Raw genomic sequence first — 16268 nt, 5'->3', positions numbered from 1 at the left:
TAAATGTTTATATAATCAGCTTTATGGTATTACTTCAATTTTAGTAATCATGCTAAAAATATGTATCATCTTACGATATTGAACATTTTATTTTGGAAATCTGTAGTTGTATAAATAACAGGAGCAACGGTATAGGGCACACGCTTGTGTTTGATGGTGTATGTGCAGCGCAAAATTGTTGGATTAGTAAACTTTACTGCACATTGCTGAGTTTTACCATACAAAAAAATTAAAGCTAAAGTCTCAATTTTTCTCCCAAGTTCTTAGCTGATTTTAATTTTCTTCTCTATCAACATTTGTTCTATTCTTTATGCTAGCAAGCAAAGTAAGTCATTAAACTTTCATGTTTACAGTATTACTTTGCTATCTACTGGATTGTGTGAGTTTATTACTTCAATTTCTTTCAAGTCATGAAAGAGTTTCATCTTGCAAGAGCATACTTATATTCAACTATCAGAACTCAGATTCCAGTCCAATCTCATACAGATGTTGGAGCACCTACAATCTTTCTACTTTTGTCTTTCTAGCAAGCTACCTATGTAACTTTGTTCCACAAACTATGTCTCTGTTTTACCTTTCCTGCAAATTGCTCCTGTAACGTTATTCCACAAATGAATGTAATATACTATGAAGCATGTCATGTTAATATTTAGTTTAATCATCTCTCCATTATTTGCGTCTCAGTAATAACGAACACCCGTGCCTTGCACGGGCACCAACTATCTATTTTAAATATATAATAAGTGAAGGTTCGTGAGTACGACGAAGGGCATTTTCGTGTATATGGACTTCTTTATGGCTAATTGTAAACATATATTTGAGACCTGAAAAACAAACATGTGTCCCACTCTTCTCTTCCACACACCTCTTGGAATGATCTTCTTGGAATTGGAACGATCTTTCTATACTTAAAAAAAGAAAACAGCCTCGCGAACTATCTACCTTCATCTTCATCCTCAATTTGTGCTAATATCTGTAACAATCTGTTCTTACAACTTTAGGTATGCATCTCGCTCTTGCCCTAATTTTTTCTTCAAGTTTTCCAATTTATGGGTTAGATTCATTGCTGTTGCCAGAATTTTCCTTGCTTCCTTTCTTCTTCTTCTTCACCTCTCGAACTATCTAGCTTCGTCTTCATCCTCAATTTGTGCTGATATTTGTAAAAATCTGTTCTTACAATTTTAGGTATGCTTTTCACTCTTGCCCTAATTTTTTCTTCAAGTTTTCCAATTTATGGGTTAAATTCATTGTTGTTGCCAGAATTTTCCTTGTTTCTATTTTCTTAGCTTTCTCATGATGGGTTTGCTTCAAAAAATCAGAGGAATACTGGAATTTATGATAGCAAAAAATTATAAAATTTTGAAATGAGAAACCCAATCGACTCATTTGGTTCAGTTTTTATTGTCTAATGGTTGTTTGAGTCTAAACTATTTTTGTTAACATTTCTATTTGGCTGAGATTGCTTTTGGAAAAGACTTGAAGTAGTCAATTACTACACTTGTCTGAGTGATAATCTTAGTTGTGGTTTGAATTTGTTTCTAGATTAGTTCATCTAAGGGTTGCTAAAAATGTTAAGGGCATGTATTTTGTGGTTTAGTTGTTTAAGGATGTAAGTTTGGGTAAGTTGTTATGTTTTTATGAGAATCCTAGGCAGTTTAAACTAATCATGCACTGTCTTAAAATTTTGGTTGAATTCTTTGTACTGGCTAAAGTCTTAAGACTATCTGAAGTTTGGATCTTGTACTTGTGTCTCAATGGTTTCTGGTGGTGCTTACAGGGGATTCTCAAATATCGCTAACGAGAAATGTTTAATAGATTTTGGATGGTTTAAAGTGACTTCCTTAGTGTCTTCTAAATTGATTCATTTTTGGTGCAATGGTTTTTCGTTGTTATTTTAAATCACGTCTTCTGTAAGATTCTATGTATTCCCAATTTCATAGCTAAAATTCATGGCTTATGTTGTGATTAATTTCGGTTGTGCTTTTCTTTCAAATCTTGCCCAATTTTTTTCAGTTCTCTTAGTACTTTTCAATTTTTCATGTCCGTTGAAGTTATTACGAGTTCCAAGTTGATAACTAGAGAAGACTTAGATTTTTGCACTGGATATTTTTGTTTCTATGCATGTTAGTGCGTCAAGAGAGAAACTAAAATGTATTTCCAGACTTTCGAGTATGATTCTTTTGCAACGCCCCTTAATAAACATTAACTAAGAGGGCCTTTTAACTATTTTACCCTTCGTTTTTGAACAATCATAATATCACCCCACAATTGAGGTGGAGGGAGTATTGATTTTCCATTTGATTGTTGAATTTGGCTGTTCTGTGAGAATTTCTCGATTTTAGTTTTTATTCATATTTAATTTCTTTGTTTCATGAGGGTTGCAATCGAGAGCACATATTTCGACCATATTGGTGATATAAAATCTTTCTTTAAGAAGCATTTGGCTGTTACCACCTGGCCAGTATTTGAGTTAAAGTTGAGAAAAAGAGTGTTGGAAGTTGAAGTTGGAAAAGAGTTTGTGGAAGTCATAAGTTCTGTTTGAACATGAAATTAACCTGAAAAATGTTGATGAAAGTTAGAAGATTTTGAGTAGAAACCAAAATTTCATTTGACACACCCCTTACGTTAGTGTTTCGATATCTCAGTTGACATTCAAAAAGTTCAATATGTGCAAATGCTGAAATAGTATTCATGCTCCAAGGGGCCATTGTTGACATAGTCAAATTAATCTTGGGTGATAACCAATTCAATCTGATGTATGATGAAGGACTCATTATCCTGAAATATATTGGAATTTTCAGAAATAGCTAGATTTGTCAAGTTTATAAAGAAGCCCACGCCAATTTTCGCACCTGGCTTACTGGTCACTGTCAGACGACAGTTGGTGAAGGCAAGCCTCATGACAGATTGTCGTGTAATTAGAACACAAACTTGTGGGACCATTTGATCATACATGCCGTTCTCTTTAAAGAACAGGTTACATTTTTTTTCTTCAGATTAATTTAGGGACAAAACTTGAAATCCCCAAAATTCTCCTTGTTTCAGCCCAGGAAAGATATTATTTGCCAGCTCTCTTGGAAAAGATGTGATAATGGTCGCTCCCTCCATTACATTTTATATTACGACGTTGACAAGCCACAGAGCTTTTAAGATGTTCATTGACTTATATATTTAGTTGGTGTTGATAGAAGAATAAACTAATAGCTGGAAGTTGTTTAATAGAGATAACAGCACATCAAAGTGAAATTTGAGCTGCAGATGATAGAACTTTTGGAATCCTGTTTGGAACTTTTCTTCTCAGCTTTAACTCAGTTTTCTCTTGATAATTTTGGAACCATATAAATATGTATGCAGCTTCTTGGGATCTATCCCTGTTTTTGATTTAAGGCTGACTCAAAAATAGAAAGATAGAAGTCTATGTCTAATGACACAACAAAAAGCGAAGCCTGTATGATATTTAAAACAATTAATATAGATGTACTTTGAGGACCATTAGACCCTTTCCTTTCTTCTACCTTGAAAGCTTCAAAGTGCAGGTATTTATTGCTCTGTCATCACTTTGGAAGCTGACATAGTGCTAATTTGAATATCTATTGTCTTTTTTGGCTTCTTTGGCGTAGTCATTACTATGAAACTCTATGACCTTTTCTGGTTAAACTTCTCTCTTCAACAAATGAGCTTAATGAGCGTTCGGTGTTTAACAGCCACAGTTAGAACCATATGTGATAAGAAAGACAATGTCTTGAAAAAGAACTATATAGCTGGGTGTACTAACATCCTCCATCTGTTCCCTAATTAATTGTACTACTGTTTAAAATTTAAATTTTTCAAAGATCGTCATCCTACTACTTAAATACTGATTTGGAAAAAGGTCTCATATATCTGATTTGTGACTTGAAAACTAGAAAGCTATCAGTAGAAACAAGCATTAGTTGACTGTATTTTAAAGAGAAGAGAATAGAAGATGGGAAAAATAATTTACTGTTTATTGATCGTGTAGGGCACCGTATATAAAGAATTATACAACCCCTATATCTGCTAAGATAAACATAAAAAAAAGATATTGACTATCAACAGAGCCTAAATAGGAGGAGTAAGTTACAGCAGATTCCTAAAAATTAGTAAACACAAAATAGAACTCTACATCCATTAGGTCACTTAAGTCATCATCCGTTATTACGCCCCCGCAAGTTGGTGGTGTCAACAACACCCAACTTGGAGAAATGCTTGACAAAAGAGGCTCTTGGAAGTGGTTTGGTTAGTATATCTGCCACTTGATCAGCCGAGTGAAGGTGTTGAACTTCGATGTCCTTGTTTTGAACTTGTTCACGAACAAAGTGAAAATCAATAGCAATATGCTTCATCCGACTATGGAATACCGGGTTGGCGCAAATGTAGGTGGTGCTGACATTGTCACAAAAGATCCGAGGAGTGGATGAAATACTGAATCGAAGCTCATGGAGTAAACTGGTTAGCCAATTAGTCTCAGAAACAGTAGCTGCAACAGTCCGATATTCTCGCTCGGCAGAGGAACGGGAGACAGATCTTTGCTTTTTAGAGGACCATGATATCGGAGAGCTGCCAAGGTAAACAACATAACCTGTGGTAGAGGTTCAATCAAGAGGATCTCCTGCCCAATCAGAATCTGAGTAGGCTAGAAGACGGTGATCATGTTCTTTGGCAATTCGGAGGCCAAACGAGGAAGTCTGGTGAAGATACCGAAGGAGACGCTTCATGGCTGTCCAATGAGATATTAAGGGCTGGTGCATGGACTGCGACAGTTTGCTTACAGCAAATGCTATGTCCGGACGTGTAAAGGAAAGGAAATGAAGTTTACCAATCAATCGCCTATAAAGAGAGCCATCAACTAAAGAATATTCAGCAGACTCCGAGAAAGCAACAGTAGAAGCCATTGGCGTTGGAACACCCTTGCAATTGTGTATATTAACTTCCTGCAACAGATCTGTAATGTATTTTTGTTGAGACAACAAAAGACCATCAGGATAAGAAAAGACTTCAACACCAAGGAAATAATGAAGTGGACCAAGATCCTTCAGTGAGCACCGGGTTGCAAGAGTATCAATAATGTTTTGAACACTACGAATCTGATTACCCGTAACAATTATGTCATCAATGTAAACTAGGACATAAACAGTAAACTCAAAATTATGTAAGATGAACAATGACATATCAGATTGGGATTTAATAAACCCCAAAGTAACCAAATAATTTTTGGGTTCAGTATACCAGGCCTTGGGGGCCTGTTTGAGGCCATATATAGCTTTGTGCAGCTTGTAGACATGCGTCGGGTGTGCAGAAGCTTCGAAAACAGGTGGTTGACGCATATATACTTCCTCATCGAGACGGCCTTGCAGGAAGGCATTATTGATATCAAGTTGACGGCTGGGCCAGCTTTGTTGTGTTGCAATCGCAAGAACTAGTCGAACAGTTGCGGGCTTCATGACAGGACTAAAGGTACATTGAAAATCAAGACCAGGTCTTTGTGTGAACCCTTTTGCAACCAGACGAGCTTTGTACCTGTCAACAGAACCATCAGGATGATATTTAACACAAAAAATCCACTTACAGCCCACCACATTTTTTGAAGGATCACATGGTACTAGCTTCCATGTCCGGTTCCGAATTAAGGCATCAAATTCTTTTTTCATAGCTTCACGCCAGTGTGGGACTTGTTGAGCTTGCTTAAAGGTTCTAGGTATTGAGGAAGCGGTTTGGACAACAGTGTGGAATTGTTTAGGCTTAAGGTTGTTGGTCTTAGACTGAGTAATCATATGATGACTGGGCAACGCTGTAGATTCAGAGGTAACAACAGAAGGTTGTGAGGCCATGGAAGGCGGGAGAAGTGACAAGGAAGAAGGTTGTACAGTAGGGTTTTGGGTCAAATGTCCGGAGGATTTATTTCGACGCTGGTAAGTGATTATTGTGGTTTGAGGCTGAGTGTTTAAATGGGGAGAAGGGTGAACTGGTGAGGCCGAAACATTTGGTTGAGGTGAATCTTGGCTGGAAACTGAATTTTGTATGGAGAGAGGAGGGGGTAGTGGAGATGCTAGAGAAGGAGAAGAAGGATTAGGTAAGCAAGAAATTGAATTACCTGAGACGGTGGTACCTGTTGGGGCGGACAAGACGGGTGAATGGGTGTACACAGGCTGCTGCACAATCTGAGTAGGAAGCTCATAGGAGACATTTGAACTTGAGTATTATCCTTTGATGGTTGTTCAGTTGAACAAATTTCCCAAGATACATTTTTATTTTGTGTATTTTTCAAATGAGAAAAAATATTTTCAAATGGGACTGATTTTCTAAAAATATAACGTCACGTGATAAATAAATTTTGAGAGTTAAAGGATCAAAACATTGATGGGAATAATATTTATTCGAAAATCCTAAATAAACACACGGTGTCGAACGGGGTTCTAATTTGTTTTTGGCCTATGGTTTGAGCCATGGATAACACAAGTAGCCAAATACTTTTATGGAGTCATACTTCGGCAAAGTTTGAAATAAAACTTCAAAAGGGGCTCTTATGCTGAAGATTGGGTGTAGTTAGCTTTTTTATATGATAAACATTGTTGACGAGCAAAACTCCAAAAGTGTGAGGGTAAAGATGCTTGGTGCAACAAGGTTCTAGCGGTTTCAATAACATGCCGGTGTCGTCTTTCGACTAGAACAACTCTTTGTGGAGTATATGGGGGTGACACTAAGTGCTACTATGCCATGTGTTTTGAGATAGGACCGTAAACTCGGAACTCACCACCACCATCGGTAAAAAAGATTGAATTTTGGTGTTGAACCTTCGTTCAAGCAATGGATGTAAACTTTGAAAAACTTCCGGAGTTTCATTTTTTGATTTTAAGTGAACAACCACATGTATTTTGAAAATTGATCAACAAATAACGCATAATATCTCTTTTTATCAATTGACAAAGCGGAGATGGACCCCATAAATCGCTATAAAGGATTTGCGGTGGCTTATGACTTTGCAATGAATTTTACGAAAAAGTCAACCTGTGCATTTTATTGGAATAACAAGAATTACAAATGGAACTAGCTTTAGGATCTAAAACAGGAAGGGAAAAATTATTCAAAATAGTATTTAAAACGCGGCGACTAGGATGGCCTAAACGCCGATGCCACGAGTGAATTGGAACAGCCACGTTGCATTGAGAAGAACGATGTGTACGACACTGGTGGCCACTCATACAACCCATCTTTTATTCGCTCGCGAACTAGTGATGCCCCCGTACTCGGATCCTTCACAAGATAATGAAAAGGAAAGAATTCAATAGATGAATGATTATCACGACAAAATTGAGAAACGAAATGAGATTATTTTTTATGACGGGAGAGCATAAGGTATTGAGAAGTTTGAAATGATGATTTGATGCACTTATGTTAGCGTTACCGGTATGGGATATTGGAATGGTGTTACCATTGCCCATAGCTATCTCTTCGGTGCTGTGGTAGTCATGTACAGTGGATAGACTTTGAGCATCAAAAGCAATATGATGAGTGGCTTCACTATCCACAATCCAAGGGGTCTGTTGACGGAAAGTGAGCAGCAAAATTTGCACGAGCTTGCGGATGATTATGCGGCATTGCGATGCGGACTGCGGCGAAATGACCTACGCGATCACATAGTTGACAACGAATCTCTTTTGGTTGTTTCTTCGCGGGCGCGATGGTTGTCCTTTCCATTGCTGATTGTTGGCAGAAGTGTTAGCACTTGGACGACGATTCTTTGAAGTTAGGATTGTTACATTGGCGATGAGGAGTTGAGGTTGTCTTTTGTGCTACGAGCGATAATAGGAGTTGATTGCGGCTTTTTGTCTTCCTCGTACTTTAAGAAAAGCTCATAATCCGGAAGTTTTGCATGCAACTCTTCATAAGAAATTGCGGAATCTCGAGCACGAATGGCGACAAAAGAGTTCTCGAAATTCGGTCAGTCGGCCGAGAATTTTAACAATGAGTTCGGGTTTGATACGGGCGCACCGGCGGTTGCAAGTTCATCACAAAGTGATCGAACTTGATGAAGATAATCGATGGACCTGGGACGAGAATCTTTAGTGATGCGAGCATATCGATCTCGTAATGGCGAAAATTCTTGTTTGAGATTTGTTCGCATATGCAATATGCAAAGCATCCCACGCAGCTTTGGCGGAGGCTGCAACAACAACAGTGGGGGCAAGCAAGTGTAGGATCAACGGAGGCCAAGATAGCATTTTGAATTAACTGATAAAGGGTTATCAACATCTTGATTGTTTTGAGAGATAGTGCGAGTTGGGGCAGGGATGGAGCCATCGAGATGCCCATAGAGATTGTGACCGCGCATAAGCATTGAAACTTGAGGCTTTCCACGGGGAGAAATTGTGAGCGCCCGTTAATTTTATGGGCGATTCTGCGTAACCGGGTTGAATTGGACAATAGTAATGGCGTTGTTGACTCCATCAGCATTGGTCACAGAAATATTAGAGGCCATTTGGGTGTTTGGATGAGTGAAGCAAACAAAGGATCATCTCGTGGGAGTTTAGTGTAGCTCGGATACCATAAAGAGAAGAGAATAGAAGATGGGAAAAATAATGTACTGTTTATTGATTGTGTAGGGCACCATATATAAAGAATTATACAACCCCTATATCTGCTAAGATAAACATAAAAAAAAGATAATGACTATCAGCCCGAGCCTAAATAGGAGGAGTAAGTTACGGATTCCTAAATATTAGTGACCACAAAATAGAACTCCACATCCATTAGGTCACTTAAATCATCATCCGTTATTAGAGTTTGGGCTTAGGTACAATATGCACAGAAATAGATAGATGGTTGTAATAACGCCTCTCGATTTTCTTTGTTCTATAAAGTTGTTAATAGAGATATTCTGATTTGTTGGTGCATGTGATCATTGAAGTAAATAATTAATTGGTAGCACGACATTGACATCATTTTGTAGCTTCCCCTTTTGGTGCTATTAGTTAAAGCATCTTTTCGCAGCATCTTTTGGTGCTATTAATTATAGTACATGTCGTGCCCTATGTTTTAGGAAGAGTATCAGTTTTCGTTGGTTAAATAGATTATATGTCCTTGCTTTCATTAGATTCTGTGAATGCCTGAACAACTAGGGTAGAAAGGGGCAACCTCCCTATAGGTTTTAGAAAAAATGAATGTGATGCATGTACTAATTATGGCTATGGCTTGTTTTTTGTTATCCTATTCTGTGAATATTAACTTTCAGTTCTACCTTACGGTTGTGATTGCTGTGTGAAATTAAATTTTAATTGTATCTTCTTTTTATTCCTTGCACATTTTTAGGGTAGTTTAGGATAATTGTATCTTCTTTTTATTCTAGAGCTAACAATTTTGTTCTTGCTTCCCAATCACAGGTCAGGGACCTCAAAGCTAAGATTTTCTTGCAAGGATCCAAGTTTACACATTTTTTCTTCTTGCTTATTTTACTGGGCTTTATTTGTGACTTTTTAATTTCCCACTTCACAGAGTTTTTTTTCTTCCTCTTTATTATTTCTTGCTTGTGTTGATGGATTTTATTTCTGGCTTTTCATCTTGCTTCTTTTGGGTTTTATCACTTTATCACACAAATATTGATGTTCGGCAATGCAGGCCTTGAACTTCTCTATTGAAATAAATAGATTACATATAAATAGATAGAGAAAGGTTTGGATAGCATAAACTGATCTAACTTACATGCTTGACATGAGAAAAGTGAGACAATAATAAGCTACATGTATTCAACATTACTTTGGCATAAAATGTTTGGTTCCTTTTAGTTTTTTCTTATCTCTCTTCTATACAGCTACATCACTGAGTTAGTCTCTAAACCCAAATTTGATGAGCTTATTTGACAAGATGTGAGGAGATTAAGAGTCTATTTGATTTAGATTTATTAGACTAATTATTTAGTAACTTCCATGTCGAAAGCCATCTCAGGAGAGAGATACCATCAATGTGAGTATAATTTTTTGAGGAGAGATACCATCAATCTAATTTTTGTAATTGTTTATCTTCATATTTTATTACTATTTTTAATTTTTAATTGTATGGGTGTGTGTGCTGTAGGAATATATTAAATTTTAACTATGACAAAAAAAAAAATTCTAACTGAGTACTTCGAAATCAGATGTCTGACAGAAAAAGAAAGACGAACGACACCCAAATGGAGAAAAATCTTAGATGTCGTATTGCCTATAAAGAAATGCCGCCTGACCAAAAAGCAGCACTTCTAGAACGGCGTCGGGTAGAATATGCTGCAAGAAGGCATACTCTCTCAGAAAATTCTACTCCTAACTATTCTACTCAGAAAAGCATGATTTCAGGACAACCTACTCTAGGACAACCTGCTCTGTTCATTCGAGAGACACCTTCTTCTTCTCGGAGTGGTTGGTTAAATCAAACTTCATTTTTACTTCACTGCTCTATTTACGTTAGATCTTACAATTAAAATATTTCAGGCCGCAAATCAACACAAGTGGGTTATTGGAATATCAACCCGCTACCTTCCTGTCCTGCTATTTTAAAAAAGGTCCCAAACTGTAGATTCTGCGAAGTCAAAAGATTTCAATATGAAACCCCAAGCTTCTGTTGTAGTAATGGTTCATTAAGATTAGTTTCACACCAACTACCTCCTGAATTAAAAAGTTTCTACTATGGCAACTCCAATGAATCCAATCATTTCCGTACTTATATTAGAACATACAATAACATGTTTGCATTCACTTCACTTGGAGTAAAGTACGATAAGGAATTGGCACAAAGAACTCAAGGAATCTACACATTTAAAGTTCAAGGACAAATGTACCATTTTCTTAATAGCCTCACTACTACAGATAACAATGCAAGAAATTTACAACTTTATTTTTATGATAATGAGGATGATATAGTTAATAGAATGGCCTTTTCAGAAAACCTCAATAGATCTGTTATTGCAAAATTGGTCGATATTCTAAAAATTAATCCATACTCCGTTTTTCTAAAATCTCTAACACACATTCCAGACTTATCCAACTTCTACATCGCACTTAAATGTGATTCTGCTTTGGACCAACGAACATACAACTTACCCAGTGTTTCAGAAGTTGCAGCTATATGGACTGATGAAGAATTGGACAGTCCTGCTTCTACACCGCATATTCGTGTTTACACCCATAGCAACACTAACCAACTGGTTCACTATTACTATGGTTGTTACGACGCATTACAGTATCCTTTGTTGTTTCCCTATGGTGAAAACGGTTGGCATTGTGGTATCCAAAGAGTTATACAAAAAACAAACTCCCCTAGAAATCGTTCTTCTTGCAAACATGAGAACATTCCAAGTGTATCCAACATGTCTTCAATTGATGGATTTCTTAATATTGAAGAAGAAATTTTGCAGAAAGAAAGACAAAAAAAGAACACTGTATCTTGTCGTGAATATTACTGTTACAAACTTCAAATTAGAGATGATGAAGAAAATGATACTTTACATTCTGGGAGAGTATTCCAACAATTTTCTGTAGATCAATACATAAAAGTGGAAACACAAAGATTAGACTTCTTGTTGTTCAATCAAGATTTATTCCGAATTGAAGTATTAGCAGGACTTATTGATCTTCTAAGACTAGGAGAAAGAGAGGCTTCAAATATTGGCAGAAAAACATTCCTTCCTGCTAGCTTTACTGGGGGTCCTAGAGATATGCGACGTCGATACATGGATGCCATTGCATTAGTACAACACTTTGGAAAACCCGATATCTTTCTGACCATGACATGTAATCCTTCATGGCCATAAATAGAAGATTTCTTACTACCAACTGATGAAATACAAAATAGACCCGATTTAATAAGCCGAGTATTTAAAGCAAAACTAGAAGAACTAAAATCTGATATAGTTAAAAAAAGTATATTTGGAAAAGTTGCTGCTTTTATGTACTCTATAGAATTTCAAAAAAGAGGTCTTCCTCATGCGCATTTCCTTATTATACTTGAAGATGAGTATAAATTATTGACACCTGAGGCTTATGATAGAATTGTTTGTGCCGAACTACCAGATCCTGATACAAATCAATATTTACATTCTTTGGTTATTAAGCATATGATGCATGGACCTTGTGGAACTTTAAATCCTACAAATTCGTGCATGAAGAAAAAGGGATATTGTAAATTTAAATACCCCAAAAGTTATGCCAATGGAACATCTAAAGGTCAGAATTCATATCCAATATATAGGAGACGAGATACTGGAAAATTTGTAAAAGTTAGAACCCAATATCTTGACAATTCATGGGTAGTTCCTTACAATCCATATTTGCTAAGCAAGTTTAATTGTCACATAAATGTTGAAGTTTGTGCAGATATTAAAGTTGTTAAATATCTCTATAAATACATTTGTAAAGGGCATGATAAAATTGCTTTCAATCTACAGAGTAATGACACTAATAATACAGAAATAGATGAAATAAAGGAATATAGATCAGGCAGATGGGTATCGCCCCCAGAAGCTATGTGGCGTTTGTTTGCCTTTCATATCAGTGAGATGAGTCCCAATGTATACCAACTTCAGCTACATCTTAAAAATCAGCAATTTGTCTCCTTTAAAACGACTACAAATCTGAATTCAATAAATAAAAATCCTACAAATCGAAGAACAATGTTGACAAATTTTTTTCAATGAACGAAAAAAATAAACACGCCATAGAACTTAACTTATTGTACAAAGAATTCCCAGAACATTTTGTCTGGTCAATGACTGATAAAATGTGGTCACGTCGAAGACAAGGTTATGCTATCGGACGTATTATTAGTTGTCATCCAACAGAAGGAGAAAGATACTACCTTCGACTATTATTGATGAACATACGAGGACCAAAATCGTACGAAGATCTCAGGACTGTAAACGGAAAATCCTACAACACATTTAGAGAATGTGCAGAAAAAAGAGGATTGTTAGCTTCTGATAATAACTTAATTGAATGTATGTTAGAAGCTGCAAATTACCAAATGCCTTATAGTCTGCGACGTTTATTTGCCACACTATTAGTATATTGTAGCCCTGCTAATCCAAAAGGATTATGGGAAAGATTTGAAAGCTCCATGTCTGAAGACTTTACAACTATGCCAAACATACAAACAAAGAACATTCGTTATTTAGTTCTAAACCACATAAATGATATATTGCATTCAATGGGACAGAATATCAATGAATTTAAACTCACGTCAGAAAATATTACATCTTTTACATCTTCTAGAATAATGCAAGAGGCTAGAGACACCCATTTAGAAAGAAACATAATTGTAACTGAAGAAGATTTATTACTATATAAAAAACTAAATAAAGAACAAGAACAAGCATACATCACCATCCTTAATAGAATATTCTCAAATGAACCAGGAGCATTCTTTATTGATGGGCCTGGAGGAACGGGGAAAACATTCTTATACCGCGCTTTATTAGCTACTGTACAATCAAAGGGATTTATAGCTTTAGCCACAGCAACTTCTGGTGTTGCAGCTTCAGTGCTCCCTGGAGGACGAACTGCTCACTCGCGTTTTAAACTTCCTATTGATATAGGTGAAAATTACTGCTGCAATATAAGTAAACAGAGTTCACTTGCATTTTTAATTCAAGATGCAAAACTGATAGTATGGGATGAAGTATCAATGGCTAAGAAAAAACTTGTTGAGACTTTTGATTTACTCTTGAGAGATCTTATGGGTATAAATACACTATTCGGTGGAAAAGTCGTCATTTTTGGAGGCGATTTTAGACAGACTTTACCTGTTGTGAAAAGCGGGGCAAAAAAAGATTTCATACGTGAATGTTTATTGTATTCAAATATCTGGGATCATCTTCAAAAATTCCGTCTGACACAAAATATGCGTGCACGCGAAGATCCTGCATTCTGTGAGTATTTACTAAGAATTGGAGATGGAAGAGAAGAAGTTAATGAACATGATAAAATCGAGGTTCCAAAATCATTTCTTATTCCTTTTACGAATGAGAAAGATTCATTAGATATTTTATTCAAAACTGTTTATCCCAATTTAGAGATGCTCATGTCTGATACATCCTCCGTAACATCACGTGTTATCTTAACGACCAAAAATGATTTCGTAAACGAAATTAATCAAATGTTCATAGATGAGTTTCCTGCAACTGCTGTGACATTCATTGGAATTGATGAAACTGTAGAGCCAAAAGATCAAAGCCAATTTGAAGATTTCCTCCATACTTTGAATCCTAATGGTTTGCCTCCTTATAAGTTAGTTCTAAAGCAAAATTGTCCAGTTATATTACTACGCAATTTAAATCCTTCTGAAGGTTTATGCAATGGTACACGCTTAATTTGTTCTGATTTCAAAACTCATATTATTAGTGCTAAAATTGCAAGTGGTGACTTTAAAGATAAACATGTTTTTATTCCTCGAATACCATTGTTATGTTCACAAGACAAAAAATTGCCTATTCAATTTAAGAGAACACAATTTCATATTCGACTATGTTTTGCTATGACTATAAATAAAGCTCAAGGTCAGACACTAGATTCCGTAGGAATTTATTTACGTGAACCTGTCTTTTCACACGGTCAACTTTATGTTGCTTTATCAAGAGCAAAAAGTTCAAGCTGTGTAAAAATGTTAATCCGACCCGCAACAGTAGACGATCCTGATGACCATTCTACCTACAATATAGTATATAATGAAATTATCCATAAAGCATTCTCTTAGGACTTTCGAAAAGCTACTAACTATTGATATAACATATGTAAGTTATTAGTTGCATTTACATTTTTCATCAACCTTACTTCCTTTATCATGCTATTCCATTGTTTACCCCACTTTAATTATTTTTCAGGGGATAGAAAATGACACAGCGACTTGGTATATATGCAATCACTCCTGAAATACCAGACTGGACCTGTAAAGTGCAAGTTGTGGATATATGCAAACCAGGAGAAGGTTCTCACCGAAAGATAAAATATTTGAACATGATCTTTCAAGATGAACAGGTACTTCCTTTTTCTAGCAAAATCAATTGTTTGTGTCTATGTATATATAATATTTTTGAATCAATTGCTTACATTGCCTATGTATATCTCTTTCGTTATTTCCTTATGAATCGCTCACAGGAAGACCAAATAAAAGCTATTGTTTACGGTGACGAAATCCCCTCTTATCAAGATATATTCAAACTGTTCCACACCTATTTGATAACGGGTGCGCGCATACAAGTGCCAAATTTGAGATATGAAAGACCCTTGCATACATTTGAGTGGATTATCGACAAAAAAATCATAGTTGATCCAATTGAAAAAGATAGTCCAGATGAGGATGAATTGCCACCACCCACAAAGCTGAATCTTACGTCATTTCAAGACATCAACAATCAGGCCTCCCAGTCTACCAAAGAGCAGCTTAAGGACGCAGAATTTAGTATGGTTATATTACTTCTTTTCAGTTTAACTTTTGACACATTCATTTATTAAATACAAATTGTTTTGCCAATAGATATATTCGCAATTGTTGTCTGCTGCTTCCCGCCAAGGTTTGTTGCAAAAGTCTAGAAAAGATTGCAAGAACTCATTCTCATCGATACTGAGTAAGTGCATTCGTAAATTTTTCAAAATCCTTGTTGTTTTACGAATAAAAATATATTTACCTTTTTTAATATAACTAGCAAATAAGCTTTCACCTTCACACTATGGGAAGAAACTATTATTGTAAATTTTTCAAAAAAACGTCCTATTATTGTTTTACAATTAAAACAAATAAGTTTGTATTTCATAAATAAAAAAATATTATTGCAATTAATATAGATATATTATGTCAACCATTTTAACAAGGAGTCAAAATTGAAGTGCTATTGGTGATTCACATTTTTTGCTTATTTTAAGGAAGACCTAATTGATTTTAAGGTGAATTAGGGCACCTAAACAAACTAAGATAAAGCTAACTAAACCTCTATTATCTTTGTGATTCTAAGGTGTTCTACATTATCCAAAAAGATCCGTTAACTTACGGTAAGCTAAAATAAACGTAAGTTTAATATTATTTCATAAATAAAAAAAATAATATTGTTTAAAATTAAATAGATATAAAGATGTCTTTAAATACTAATTAAGACAAGATTTTAAATAAATTTTAAGTGATCATGTAATAAAATAGATTTGCGTATAATAATTTGTATATAAGTAGGCGAAAATGCCGATTTGTGCAATATTTAAAACAACTCGAATGATGAGATATTAATTGATTTTGCG

General features: G+C 35.7%; 1 protein-coding gene and 1 long non-coding RNA gene across 4 annotated transcripts; both read left to right on the top strand.

Moving 5' to 3' along the window:
* Positions 1-910: 910 nt before the first annotated feature.
* Positions 911-15749, top strand: LOC132044377 (uncharacterized). Of its 3 annotated transcripts, XR_009412164.1 has the most exons (5): positions 911-1001; positions 14864-15017; positions 15138-15441; positions 15517-15607; positions 15686-15749. It is a non-coding gene; the product is annotated as an uncharacterized LOC132044377 (long non-coding RNA). The 3 variants fall into 3 exon arrangements; XR_009412162.1 differs by having other exon boundaries at positions 15138-15607; XR_009412163.1 differs by lacking the exon at positions 911-1001 and adding an exon at positions 1124-1185 and having other exon boundaries at positions 15138-15607.
* LOC132044375 (uncharacterized) lies at positions 10026-12200 on the top strand. Its single transcript, XM_059434869.1, has 2 exons — positions 10026-10409; positions 11025-12200. Exons 1-2 carry the CDS (start codon positions 10151-10153, stop codon positions 11798-11800), a joined length of 1035 nt encoding a protein of 344 aa, XP_059290852.1. The 5' UTR covers positions 10026-10150; the 3' UTR covers positions 11801-12200.
* Positions 15750-16268: the final 519 nt, after the last annotated feature.

Source organism: Lycium ferocissimum, unplaced genomic scaffold (genome assembly GCF_029784015.1).
Source record: "Lycium ferocissimum isolate CSIRO_LF1 unplaced genomic scaffold, AGI_CSIRO_Lferr_CH_V1 ctg4291, whole genome shotgun sequence".
NCBI classification, from domain to species: Eukaryota; Viridiplantae; Streptophyta; class Magnoliopsida; order Solanales; family Solanaceae; genus Lycium; species Lycium ferocissimum.
Note: the sequence above shows the minus strand (reverse complement) of the source record. Positions and strands in the feature narration are given on the sequence as shown.